Consider the following 14180-nt stretch of genomic DNA (forward strand, 5'->3'; position numbering starts at 1 on the left):
AAATTTTACTCATGTCATCCTTAGAGTGATCTCTTTCAAGTTTGCAAAAGACATCCGGATCGGTCACGTGATTTGGCCGCCATCTTGGATTTTGCGTAAATCGCAATTCAATCTTCAAAATCTTCTTCTCCAGAACCAACACACTGATTGAGCTGAAATTTTGCTCATGTCATCCTTAGAGTGTTCTCTTTCAAGTTTGCGAAAGGCGTTTTGATCGGTCACGTGGTTTGGCCGCCATATTGGATTTTGAGACAATCGTGATTTAGTCTTTAAAAACCTTCTTCTCCAGAACCAACGCAGAGATTCGACTGAAATTTGACATGCAACATCTTAAGTGTGTTCTGTTTCAAGTTTGCGAAAGGCGTTTTGATCGGTCACGTGGTTTGGCCGCCATATTGGATTTTCAGAAAATCGTGATTTAATCTTTAAAAATCTTCTTCTCCAGAACCCATGCACCGATTTGATTGAAATTTTACAAGTAATATCTTAAGTGTGATCTCTTTCAAGTTTGCGAACGGCGTTTCGATCGGTCACATGGTTTGGCCGCCATATTGGATTTTGAGAAAATCGTGATTTAATCTTTAAAAATCTTCTTCTCCAGAACCCATGCACCGATTTGACTAAAATTTGACATGCAACATCTTAAGTGTGATCTCTTTCAAGTTTGCAAAAGGCATTTCGATCAGTCGCGTGGTTTGGCCGCCATATTGGATTTTGCTAAAATCGTGATTTAATCTTTAAAAATCTTCTTCTCCGGAACCAACACACCGATTCAAATGAAATTTGACATGTAACATCTTAAGTGTGATCCCTTTCAAGTTTGCGAAAGGCGTTTTGAACGGTCACGCGGTTTGGCCGCCATATTGGATTTTGAGAAAATCGTGATTTAATCTTTAAAATCTTCTTCTCCAGAACCAACTCACTGATTCGATTGAAATTTGACATGTAACATCTTAAGTGTGATCTCTTTCAAGTTTGCGAAAGGCGTTTTGATCGGTCACGTGGTTTGGCCGCCATATCGGATTTTCAAAAACTACCAATTTAATCTTCAAAAATCTTCTGCTCCAGAAGTAACACACTGATTGAGCTGAAATTTTACTCATGTCATCCTTAGAGAGGTCTCTTTCAAGGTTGCAAAAAACATTTGGATCGGTCACGTGATTTGGCCACCATCTTGGATATTGCGAAAATCGCAATACCATTTTGGATTTTGTGTAAAACATATGATTACGAATGAAACCTATAGTTACTATGAGATGATGTTAAAAATCCTTCTTTACAACAACTAAAAGACTTTTCAATGCTCAATTTATTCACATATTACCATCTCTTCAAGAGCTTGAAACCATGTTAACCGCTTGGGCCCCGCCAACGCTGCTTGCAGCTTTAATTCTTCTTCCTCTTCTTCTTCTTCTTCTGCCGTTTCTTTGTCAACCTAGATCTCTTAAACGGCTGAACGAAAACTTCTCAAACTTGCAGGACTTATTGGTATCAATTAGTACTCGTGCACCTGACCCTTGAAATTTTCATTGGTCACGTGACCTGGCGGCCATATTGGATTTTCCAAAAACCTAGAAATGGCTTCTCCAGAATACCCAGGGGTCTAGTCGATTTGAAATTTTTTGTATAGCAAGCATGGCCTAAGGTCTTGAAAATTTGCCAATAAAATCGCATGCGGTCACGTGACCTTGGCCGCCATATTTGATTTTTGAAAAATACCCATTTAATCTTTAAAAATCTTCTTCTCCAGAACCAAAACACCGATTCGACTGAAATTTCACATGTAACATCTTAAGTGTGATCTCTTTCAAGTTTGCGAAAGGCGTTTTGATCGGTCACGTGGTCTGGCCGCCATATTGGATTTTTGCGAAAATCGTGATTTAATCTTTAAAAATCTTCTTCTCTAGAACCAACACACTGATTCAACTGAAATTTGACATGTAACATCTTAAGTGTGATCTCTTTCAAGTTTGCGAAACGCATTTTGATCGGTCACGTGGTTTGGCCGCCATATTGGATTTTGCTAAAATCGTGATTTAATCTTTAAAAATTTCTTCTCCAGAACCAACAAACAGATTCGACTGAAATTTGACATGTAACATCTTAAGTGTGATCTCTTTCAAATTTGCGAAAGGCGTTTAGATCGGTCACGTGGTCTGGCCGCCATATTGGATTTTGAGAAAATTGTGATTTAATCTCTAAAAATCTTCTTCTTCAGAACCAACACACAGATTCGACTGAAATTTGACATGTAACATCTTAAGTGTGATCTCTTTCAAGTTTGCGAAAGGCGTTTTGATCGGTCTCGTGGTTTGGCCGCCATGTTGGATTTTTCGAAAATTGTGATTTAATCTTTAAAATCTTCTTCTCCTGAACAAACACCGATTTGACTGAAATTTTGCATATACCATCTTAAGTGTGATGTGTTTCAAGTTTGCAAAATGCGTTTTGATCAGTCACGTGGTTTGGCAGCCATATTGGATTTTCCGTAAAAAATTAAATTCCAAGTGAAACATACAGTAACTATTCGATGATGTTCAAAATCCTACTTTTTGAAGCTCGAATTTTGCACATAATATCATTAGTGCAAGATTTTTCAACCATGTAAACCGCTTGGGCCCCGCCAACGCTGCTTGCAGCTTTAATTCTTCTTCCTCTTCTTCTTCTTCTTCTGCCGTTTTTTGTCAACCTAGATCTCTTAAACGGCTGAACGAAAACTTCTCAAACTTGCAGGACTTATTGGTGTTAATAAGTACTCGTGCACCTGACCCTTGAAATTTTCATTGGTCACGTGACCTGGCGGCCATATTGGATTTTCCAAAAACCTACAAATGGCTTATTTAGAAGACCCAGGGGTCTAGTCGATTTGAAATTTTTTGTATAGCAAGCATGATCTAAGGTCTTAAGAATTTGCCAATAAAATCGCATGCGGTCACGTGACCTTGGCCGCCATATTGGATTTTTGAAAAATACCCATTTAATCTTCAAAAATCTTCTTCTCCAGAACCAAAACACCGATTCGACTGAAATTTCACATGTAACATCTTAAGTGTGATCTCTTTCAAGTTTGCGAAAGGCGTTTTGATCGGTCACGTGGTTTGGCCGCCATCTTGGATTTTACGAAAATCGCAATTTAATCATTAAAAATCTTCTTCTCCAGAACCAACACACCGATTTAACTGAAATTTTACTCATGTCATCCTTAGAGTGATCTCTTTCAAGTTTGCGAGAGACGTTTGGATCGGTCACGTGATTTGGCCGCCATCTTGGATTTTACAAAAATCGCAATTTAATCATTAAAAATCTTCTACTCCAGAACAAACACACCGATTTAACTGAAATTTTACTCATGTCATCCTTAGAGTGATCTCTTTCAAGTTTGCGAGAGACGTTTGGATCGGTCACGTGATTTGGTCGCCATCTTGGATTTTACGAAAATCGCAATTTAATCATTAAAAATCTTCTACTCCAGAACAAACACACCGATTTAACTGAAATTTTACTCATGTCATCCTAAGAGTGATCTCTTTCAAGTTTGTGAAAGACGTTTGGATCGGTCACGTGATTTGGCCGCCATCTTGGATTTTACGAAAATCGCAATTTAATCATTAAAAATCTTCTTCTCCAGAACCAAAACACTGATTTAACTGAAATTTTGCTCATGTCGTCCTTAGAGTGATGTCTTTCAAGTTTGCGAAAGACGTTTGGATCGGTCACATGATTTGGCCGCCATCTTAGATTTTACGAAAATCGCAATTTAATCATTAAAAATCTTCTTCTCCAGAACAAACACACCGATTTAAATGAAATTTTACTCATGTCATCCTTAGAGTGATCTCTTTTAAGTTTGCGAGAGACGTTTGGATCGGTCACATGATTTGGCCGCTACATTCGATTTTCTAAAAATCGCAATTTAATCATTCAAAAACTTCTTCTCCAGAACTAACACCAAAATCTTTTCGCAAACTTTATAGGCCATACTACTAGATGCTATATAAGAAATTTCAAGGAAATTAACCAGGCAGGTTTTGAGAAGAAGATTTTTAAAGTATTATTTTCTGATTTTTCAATGACCTTTGACCTCCCCTATACCTCTGCAGCTAAGCCATACAAATGGCTTATTCTGGCCTATGTAAGAGTCATATCTAATTCTGGGCAATCTAATAGAGCAAGAGGTCAGATTTTTGGTATAGGGATAACTACGAAAAACAATTTTTTTAACAAAATGTCACATGACTTCGATGACCTTTGACCTCAAATATACATATACGTCCATAACTTAGAAACCACAAGTGCTACATCCTGCATATTTGGTAGGATGGGAGACCTTATGGTGCCATATCCGATACCTCATTAAATATGCACATATCTAATTCTGGGGAAGCCAATAGAGCTAGAGGTCTGATTTTTGGTATAAAGGGATAACTTAGCAATACAATTTTTTGACAAAATATCACGTGACCTCGATGACCTTTGACCTTGAATATACGTATATGTCCATAACTCAGTAACCACAAGTGCTACACCCTTCATATTTGGTATGATGGGAGACCTTATGACACCACATCCTGTACCTCATTAATTATGCGCATATCTAATTCTCAGCCAGCCAATAGAGCTAAAGGTCTGATTTTTGGTATATAGGGATAACTTAGCAATACAATTTTTTTGACAAAATGTCACGTGACCTCGATGACCTTTGACCTTGAATATACGTATATGTCAATAACTCAGTAACCACAAGTGCTACATCCTTCATATTTGGTATGATGGGAGACCTTATGACACCACATCCTGTACCTAATTAATTATGCGCATATCTAATTCTGAGCCAGCCAATGGAGCTAGAGGTCTAATTTTTGGTATATAGGGATAACTTAGCATTACAATTTTTTTGACAAAATGTCACGTGACCTCGATGACCTTTGCCCTTAAATATGAGTATATTTCCATAACTCAGTAACCACAAGTGCTACACCCTTCATATTTGGCCGCCATATTGGATTTAACTTAAAACATAAAATTCCCACTGACATGTACAGTAACTATGAGATGATGTTCAAAATCATACTTTTCCAAGATCGAATTTTGCACATAATATCATTAGTGCAAGATCTTTCAACCATATTATCCGCTTGGGCCCCGCCAACGCTGCTTGCAGCTTTAATCCTCTTTTTCTTCTTCTTCTGCCGATTCTTTGTCGACCTAGATCTCTAAAACGGCTGAACGAAAACTTCTCAAATTTGCAGGGCTAGTAGGTATCAATTAGTACTCGTGCACCTGACCCTTGAAATTTTGATTGGTCACGTGACCTGGTGGCCATATTGGATTTTCCAAAAACCTAAAAATGGCTTCTCCAGAAGACCTAGGGGTCTAGTCGATTTGAAATTTTTTGTATAGTAAGCATGACCTAAGGTCTCTAGAATTTGCAAATAAAATCGCATGCGGTCACCTGACCTTGGCCACCATATTGGATTTTCTAAAATAGTCATTTAATCTTTAAAAATCTTCTTCTCCAGAACTGAAACATCGATTAAGCTCAAATTTTACTCATGTCATCCTTACAGTGATCTTTTTAAGTTTGCAAAAGACATTTCGATCGGTCACGTGGTTTGGCCGCCATATTGGATTTTTGAAATCACAATTTAATCTTTAAAAATCTTCTTCTCCAGAACAAATTCACAATTGAACTAAAATTTAATAAATGTCATCTACAGTGTGATCTCTTTCAAGTTTGCGAAAAGCGTTTCGATTGGTCACGTGGTTTGGCCGCCATATTGGATTGTGCAAAAAAATCGTAATTTAATCTTTAAAAATCTTCTTCTCCAGAACCAAAACACTGATTAAGCTGGAATTTTACTCATGTCATGCTTACAGTGATCTCTTTCAAGTTTTTGAAAGGAGTTTTGATCGGTCATGTGGTTTGGCCGCCATATTGGATTTTGCGAAAATCGTAATTTCATCTTTAAAAATCTTCTTCTCTAGAACCAACACACCGAGTAGACTGAAATTTTACATGTATCATCTATTGTAATATCTCTTTCAGGTTTGTGAAAGGCATTCGGATAGGTCACATGGTTTTGCCGCCATATTTGATTTTGCAAAACTCGTAATTTAATCTTTTAAAATATTTTCCTCCAGAACCAATACACAGATTGAACTAAAATTTTACACTCATAATCCCTAGTGGTAGTTCTTTCTAATTTCCGAAAGGCGTTTGGGTCAGTCAGGAGGTTTGTTCGCTGTAGTGGATATAGCGAAAATTGCAATTTAATCCTTAAAATTTTCTTCTCAAAAACCAACACACAGTTTTAACTGAAATGTTACTTCATATCTTTCTTAGTGCGAGCACTTTCAACTTTGCGAAAGGTATTTGGATCGGTTAAGTCGCCCAATGTTCATAAGGCAGCAGTTTAAAACCTCGTCAGTCAGAAGATCGATCAGTGATGTATGTTATCATGTTATGGTTATATTGTACACTTGAGAGTCAAAGACGGAACAACAGACTGCAATGCCCGCTGTCAAATTCAACTAGCAGTCGCACGAACCCTAATCTCGGCCCCTTGTGTATACTAACTTCAGCGCCCAGGTTTTGTACGCCATGATGACGTTGTCAAGTATACTGCCACGGAAGTACTTAGAAGAGTGTGCCACTAACTTTAGGGGTGGCCGACTGCTGTGATTGACTGAAATAGAGCGGGACAAGGTCCTGCCACAATTACTGGGGTCTACACACAGCTGTTTTGTGAGTTTCAAGGATCATAAATGAAGCTATTCGGGTAATTTGTATGTAGGTGTCTGAATGCACGCTCACTTGTTCATCACGAATAAAAAGTAAGATATATGACATTGCAAGGTGTGGTGATTTTTTTATGTTTCTCTATCTGACATGCATGGAGTGGCCCTGGTGTGTTGTGTAACTGAGAGCATGTAGCTGATTAAAAATGTAAACAAGACCACATCAAAATTGCTGATACACATCGATTAAAACAACACCTTATGTAATGAAGTTCGTGGTGACGTTGAGATCTAATTGAAACTAAAATGTCAATATTATGAAGTAAGGGTATGATAAACATTATAGGCTGTTTGTCATAAACATTTTGAAATCGGAAAGTGAGAAGTAAAATACTTGTAGAAAAATGTATTGCGTCACTGTTGCTGAAATAACAGGCTATCGACTCATGCCTGCGATTTGAAAAATCGTCACTCACAGCCTGCAGGTAAAATGGTTAATCAGAGCTGGACGCTCTTGCCATTGTTCTAGGTCTAATTAGGTGCGACCATATCAGTTGTTAGTGTAGCTGTTTAGAATGTTTGTTTGCGCAGCTTATTACAGTGAGAACACTCAGTAAACATGCACTTCCTCAATTCCAAGGTTTGAATATTTAAGCATGTGGACTTGAGTGACACCAACGTTCAGAAACAACAATGCTAGAAACTTTTGCTCCAAGTACCACTACTGTCACTATTCAGTTTCAACGATCAACTCCATGAGTAATTTAGAACGTTCTTGTGTATGTTATCCAAACACTCTACATTAGGTGCCATACAATAAATTCTTTGTTTGCCGTTCGCGTGCTGGTAGGATTTTCAATGGACGAAATCTGAAAAACAAACATAAATCGCCTGCTGAAAATAAGGTGCGTTGTGGCCTTCCTTTGTTCGCAATGACGCAGGCAGTGTTTCCGCTGCCTGCTCGCAAAATCGCAAATGCGAGAAAAAAGTAGCGTTTGCCGAGAAGATTTCGGCAAAAATTACGTCATCACTTTGTCTGTCCACGCGCTGTCCTGCATTCAACTTGAGAAGTAATACTTTATCTCTGTGCATCCCTGACCTTATGCGTCAGAAGATCGTATTTGTAACACATACAGTAATGAATAAAATTGTTACGAAATAGCTAACAAACCAAAAGTACCCATGTTTACCATGACTATTTGACTAAGATGTTACTAAGTTTTGGGTTGGACAACTTCGCACAATGTACCTACAGATTGCTCCGTGCACTGTGCAGTACAACGTCGTCACAGGCGTGCTGTTTACTTGGTAGTTTGTATAAGTGTAGTTTATGCTACGTTCCGACGTTCTCTTCCGTAGAACGTCAGAACATAGCATAAACTACACTTTATACCTAGCTCTGCATGACAGGGCTGTGTGTTACCGGCGTTATACGATGTGGTGGGAGGCCGTATAACGCCGGTAACACACAGCCCTGCCATGCAAACAGCACGCCTGTGAGTGTCATCATCAACACTGAAGGATTGTAGTGACGGTGAAACTAAGCAAAAACGGCAAACTTTCGTTTTTGACTTTAGGCAGCTCCACAAATATTGGGGAGAAACCACCCCTAACACAGGTTGTAAGCGCAAGTAAAGCTATGAAATGGAAGAAAGATTATGATCAGAGCCGGGGATCAGAGTAGGAAAGTCGACTGGAATTTGCAAAGTTAGGAACGGCATGTTTAAAAGCATACGGCTTTTTTCAACGTAGAGCGAGTAAGGCACTCCTGAACGGCGAAAATGTTGGTGGTGTATGCTGCCAACAAGAAAATATCTGTACTGACGTTAGGAACTTGTGTGAATTGGCAAGAATTTTCAGTGTATTGTGACGTGATATTGTAAACAGATTTTCAGAGAAGGCGCTCGCTCGTCCGCAGAGTACAGTCGACGTACTTCCGCATTCATATTGTGCAAATGTGCAAGTCTTGTCGCGATATTTGAGCATTTAACTTGACCGTCAGTGAAACAAAATGATGTTTCTCCATATCAAATCATTATGTGTTTTTATATTTTAGGGTTCTCTTTACGTATTAGACATGAACATTTGGATATATGATCCGTGATTTTCGCGATCCGTGGCATGATTCATATCATAGTCGTTTGGAGAGCTATTCAGCGCTGGGACTATTCGCCCCATAGACGAGAGTACAGAAGCGAGAAATACCCCAAGTCTGGAAACAGAATGGCTATAAAAACCACGCCATGTCACATTCCGTGTCCGATTTCACTGTGAAAATTAGCAAGTTCATCTATCATGCAACCGCGATCGTTCCTACCATTCTAAAAATTCATACCTGATACTTTATCTGATTCAAAAACGCTCGTTTCGTGTGATTTTCGGCCGAATTCGACGGACACCTCGCCAAAACCTGGGGTGAGCAACATTCCGGTCACCTCTTGGGTACCTCCACTTTACTGACGTTGGCGCCGCCTACCCATGAGGGATGACTGGAATGTTGCTCACGCTTATGTTTTGGCCAGGTGTCTCTCGAACTCGGCCGAAAATCACAGGAAATGAGCATTTTGTAAGCAGATGAAGTATCAGGTATGAATTTTCGTGTGATTTTCGGCCGAATTCAGAAGACACGTCGCCAAAACATAATGCATGAACAACCTTCAAGTCACCCCTCATAGGTACGCGGCGCTAACGTCAGTAAAGTGGAGGTGCCCAACGTCCACTGTGAGGTAGTGCCCAACGTCCACTGTGAGGTGACCGGAATGTTGCTCACCCCCAGGTTTTGGCGAGGTGTCCGTCGAATTCGGCCGAAAATCACACGAAACGAGCGTTTTTGAATCAGATAAAGTATCAGGTATGAATTTTTAGAATGATAGGGAACGATCGACGGTTGCATGATAGATGAACTTGCTAATTTTCACAGTGAAATCGGACACGGAATGTGACATGGCGTGGTTTTTATAGCCATTCTGTTTCCAGACTTGGGGTATTTCTCGCTTCTGTACTCTCGTCTATGGGGCGAATAGTCCCAGCGCTGAATAGCTCTCCAAACGACTGTGGTCATATCAAGCTGGCCGTGAATAGGCACTGACGTTTTGATGATGACCCCTGACCCAAGTGTCATCGATGCGCTGTGCGCTGCCAGTGTCCGAGCATCGCTTGATAAATTCATAGAGCTACCAAAGCTCCATGCTAAATTCAAGCGTAAAGCAAATTTATCGAAAGTCTATAATGCACACATTTCTCAAGTCTAAGAGTATTTTACTTTTGAACTGCTATGAGAATGGATATCTAATTCGTTTGAAAAACTGGTATGCAGAAGCAGGTTTCGTGCCGTTGTCTATAGCGATATGTGCAGTACAGCATTGATAGCGATTACAGGTTTGTAACTATTAAATATAGCTGCATCGCATACGCCTAACTTTTGCCTCAGGACTAGTATTATTGGACACTTAAAAAGGGGGGTTCGTACTCAAGGCTGTTATGATTTGTTCAGCTACCCACTCTTCTTACTGCAAAACTTGTAATCTTATAAAAGAGACTGTAGTTTCAACTGTTACCACGATGTTTAGCATTTGTTTCCTGAGTAACAACTCCATACTTTGTTATTGCCAATAACTTTTGCATTTTAATATTTGGAATTTTCAGGTTTTGAAGAACACCTTTTTGTTCTACCTAACATTTTGAAATTCATAGTGTACAGGTCATTAAAACAACTAGTACAACGCCAAGAAAAATAAAACGTGTCTTTCTTTAATTCTAGACATATTTCAAAAATGATGTGGTGACGAGGGTTTCTTTTTTCATTCTTCAATCAACAACGCGGGAAAAAATGACAACATCATGATGCACGCAGAGACAAATGTACAGCAGTGTTGCTTTATTATTTTTGTACAGCAACAGTTCAGCGGTTTAAGTGCAGCATTTGCACAGTTTTCACAGAGTAATATAAGAGTGAAATATGTATACAGTTCTAATCCGAATGTTAGTGTCAATTATTTGTACGGTTCTGTTTTATAAATGCACTATCGTGATGTATTTTTTGCAGTTTTTTTTCATGTATTTCCTCATTAGCAGAAAATAGGACGCAGAGGAAGAAAAAAAAACTTTATTTTTCTTGTCATCACATCAGTCTGTATGGCTGACAAGTGACCACACAATTAATGGACTTTTATTGTAATACTATTTCCCATTTGTCTATGACACACACTTTTTAAAGTCATGTAAATGGGAAATGGGGAAAATGATCTTTGACACGAAATTTTTATGTATGACAACTAGTTCAAGGATATATCAACACATAGGACACATGGTAAATTTACAGAATGAGCTAGGATGGTATACATCAATTTGGCTTAAAATGCTGGTTCGCCTAGACATAAAATGATGTGTGAGGCAGGAATTGGTACTGTAATTTTTTTTATTCTTCAATCAACAACACGGAGTTAAACATGACAACATCATAGGAATGCACGCAGACTGCACAGCAGTGTTGCTTAATATTTGTGTATAACAACAGTTCTTTGATTGACTTAAGCGCAGCATTTGCACAGTTTTAACAGCGCAATATAAGAGTTACATATGAGTACAGTTCTGAATGGAATATAAGTGTCAATTATTTTCTTAAGCTTCTGTTTTATACATATACTATTGCCGAGTTTTTTTGTGTTTATTTTTTTAAAAATTATTTCCCCATGAGCAGAAAAAAGGTTGACGCGGCGGATCTGAATTGACGGGCACGAGGATGACAGACAAGCTTTTATTTTTCTTGTCATCACATCAGTCTGTATGGCTGACAAGTGACCACACAATCAGTGGAAATTTATTGTAATGCTATTTCCCGTTTGTCTATGACACACTTTTCAAAATCATGTAAATGGGAAATGAGAAAAATGATCTTTGACAGGAAATTTTCACTTATAACAACTAGTCAAAGGATTTGTCAACACATAGGACAAATGGTAAATTTCCAGAATGAGCTATGATGGTCTACATCAATTGTACTTAAAATGCTTGTTCACTCTCTCTGTCAAGCATACTTTTCACAATCATTTCACATGGGAATTGAGATGCGTGAGCTTATAAATGTATTTTCACATGTGTTAACAACTAGTCTAAAGATTTCTCTACACTAGAGACACATGGAAGCTCAAAATTTGCACATTGTATCATCAATGCAAGTACTTTCAACCATGGCAACCGCTTGGGCCCCGCCAACGCTGCTTGCAGCTTTAATTTTACTTTAAGTTAATCAAAGTATTAGCAGTGTCCTTCTTGTACAATGTCTTGAATCATTAGAAAGTTTCTTTCCTTAAGTTTTGTATGTCAAAAATAGCCTCAAAATAAACACATAAATTTTAGTTTGTTATCAATTTCACACTTCGAAGCATTACAAAAAGTTATCTGTCATTGTTTATCAAGTCTTTGAGATGTCTCTCTGAAACCACTTTGACATTATAAATTATATTTGGTTTGTTTATTTCTATGGAAACCCTCAATCAGAAACGTCACCAGCTGGTTTCTTGTCTAAAATTTCTATCTTTTAATGGTTTTAGCCATTGAACAATTTTCATTTCATAATGAAAGATCATCATAGTATTCTATGACACAAATCTTTTGAAGGTTGCCTCATTGAAAGAATAACACTCTTTCAAGTTGAAATCTATAGCAGTCATGATTTTGATGAAATCTAAGATTCATACATCACTGCATTCTCTGTTCTCAAAAATGATGAATCTTTGTTTTTCCAGGAGTGAGGATAATTCGTCCTCTGTCTGTCTTTGGTTATGAGGATTCACCAGCAGGCCATGGTGAGGTAGTCTTTGAAAATGTCAGGGTTCCAGCATCAAACCTCCTACTTGGTGAAGGCAGAGGTTTTGAAATTGCTCAGGTGGGTTTTGAAATTGCCCAGGTGGATTTTGAAATTGAAATTACAAAGATAGATTTTGAAATGGACATTGCTCATGTGAGTTTGAAATTGAGAGTTACCAGTTGGGATTTTGAAATTGAAATTGCTAAAGGTGGATTTTGAAATCGAAATTGCCTATGTGGATTATGAAATTGAAATTGCCAATGTAGATTTCGAAATTGCAATTGCCCAGGTGGATTTTGAAATTGCAATAGCCCAGATGGATTTTGAAATTTCTTGTATGGGATTTTATATCATCTATAAGTTTTAAATTACAATCACCTAGATAACTTTTAATATTTCCAAGGCCAGATTTTAGATCATCAGATGTGTTTTGGAATTGCACAGATGGGTTATAAGATGACCTAGGTGGGTTTTGAAATTGTCTAGGTGGGTTTTTAGATTACCTAGGTTGGTTTGGGAATTGCACAGGAGAGTTTTGAGATCACCCAGGTAGGTTTTGAAAACACAAAGGTAGAGTCTTAGATTACACAGGTGGGTTTGAACTGCTGTGGTAGATTTTGAGTGTACCCATGGTATGTTTCAAATTGCCAATGAAGGAAGTCTAAGACATACTTTGCTGCCTTAAGGAGATAAGGGCGACATTTTTTATTTTGTGTTTCTCATCTCCCGACCGACCGTAAATTTCAGCTCCGACATGAAATAAAAAAAACTTTTTTATTTGCGCCGCCTCTGAGGCAATCATCCTAGCAACAGCACCACCACCATCAAATTGTGAGATTGCAGCGACTCAGACTGAAAGGACAGAGAGCACAGAACACTGAAGTGAAAGACAAGAAATTGAAGTGACTGAATGAACAGAACATTGAACTGAAACAAGTACACATTTTTCTGTACTTAAAAATTGTAGAGACTGAATGGACAGAACATTGAACTGAAACAAATACAGATTTTTTTTTGGTACTTGATTTTTTTTATTTCGACCGCCCGCCCTGCCCGAGTATTCCTCTGGAGATGAGAAACAAAAAAAATAAAAGGGTCACTCTAATTAAACAAATCCCTCCTGAAATTTATTCATTTCCTACCCTTGAAAAGTGTAGTAGTTATGATGATGAATGGAACAGATACAATTTGGACCTGTAGGGCTATGATTATAAGAATTGTACATTTGAAAGAGTTTTATCAATGCCTTGGCATCCTGTTTTGAATTGCTGTATCCCCTGTGTACAATGTGCTATATTTTTATTCAATTATTGTACCTTCTGTTTTTCAGGGTCGTCTTGGTCCAGGACGCATACATCACTGCATGAGACTTATGGGACAAGCAGAGAGATCCCTTGAATTAATGATAAAGAGAGTAAGTCACAAAATAATGAATAAAATAGTTGTGAATACATTTACATTTTTCTACACTTACCAGAATGTATTCCAACTTACTTCTTGTAATATGAAGATTATACTTTAAGCATTTGCTTTACTTTCAGTTTCATAAAACATAGTGACCATTAGATTGCTAACTACAGAATCAATAGTGAGATGATTTCAGTGTGAAAATTGAGCTACAGACTTTTGCCAA

At 38.1% G+C, this 14180-nt stretch overlaps 1 protein-coding gene across 1 annotated transcript in view; it reads left to right on the top strand.

Annotated features, from left to right (window-relative positions):
• Positions 1-14180, top strand: part of LOC139144669 (acyl-CoA dehydrogenase family member 10-like) — a 121734-nt gene that overhangs the window by 104718 nt on the left and 2836 nt on the right. Inside the window, 2 exon segments of the mRNA XM_070715393.1 lie at positions 12486-12625; positions 13878-13961. Of these exon segments, the coding sequence (XP_070571494.1) occupies positions 12486-12625; positions 13878-13961 (224 nt within the window).

The sequence above is a fragment of the Ptychodera flava genome, chromosome 12, assembly GCF_041260155.1.
Source record: "Ptychodera flava strain L36383 chromosome 12, AS_Pfla_20210202, whole genome shotgun sequence".
Taxonomy (NCBI): Eukaryota; Metazoa; Hemichordata; class Enteropneusta; family Ptychoderidae; genus Ptychodera; species Ptychodera flava.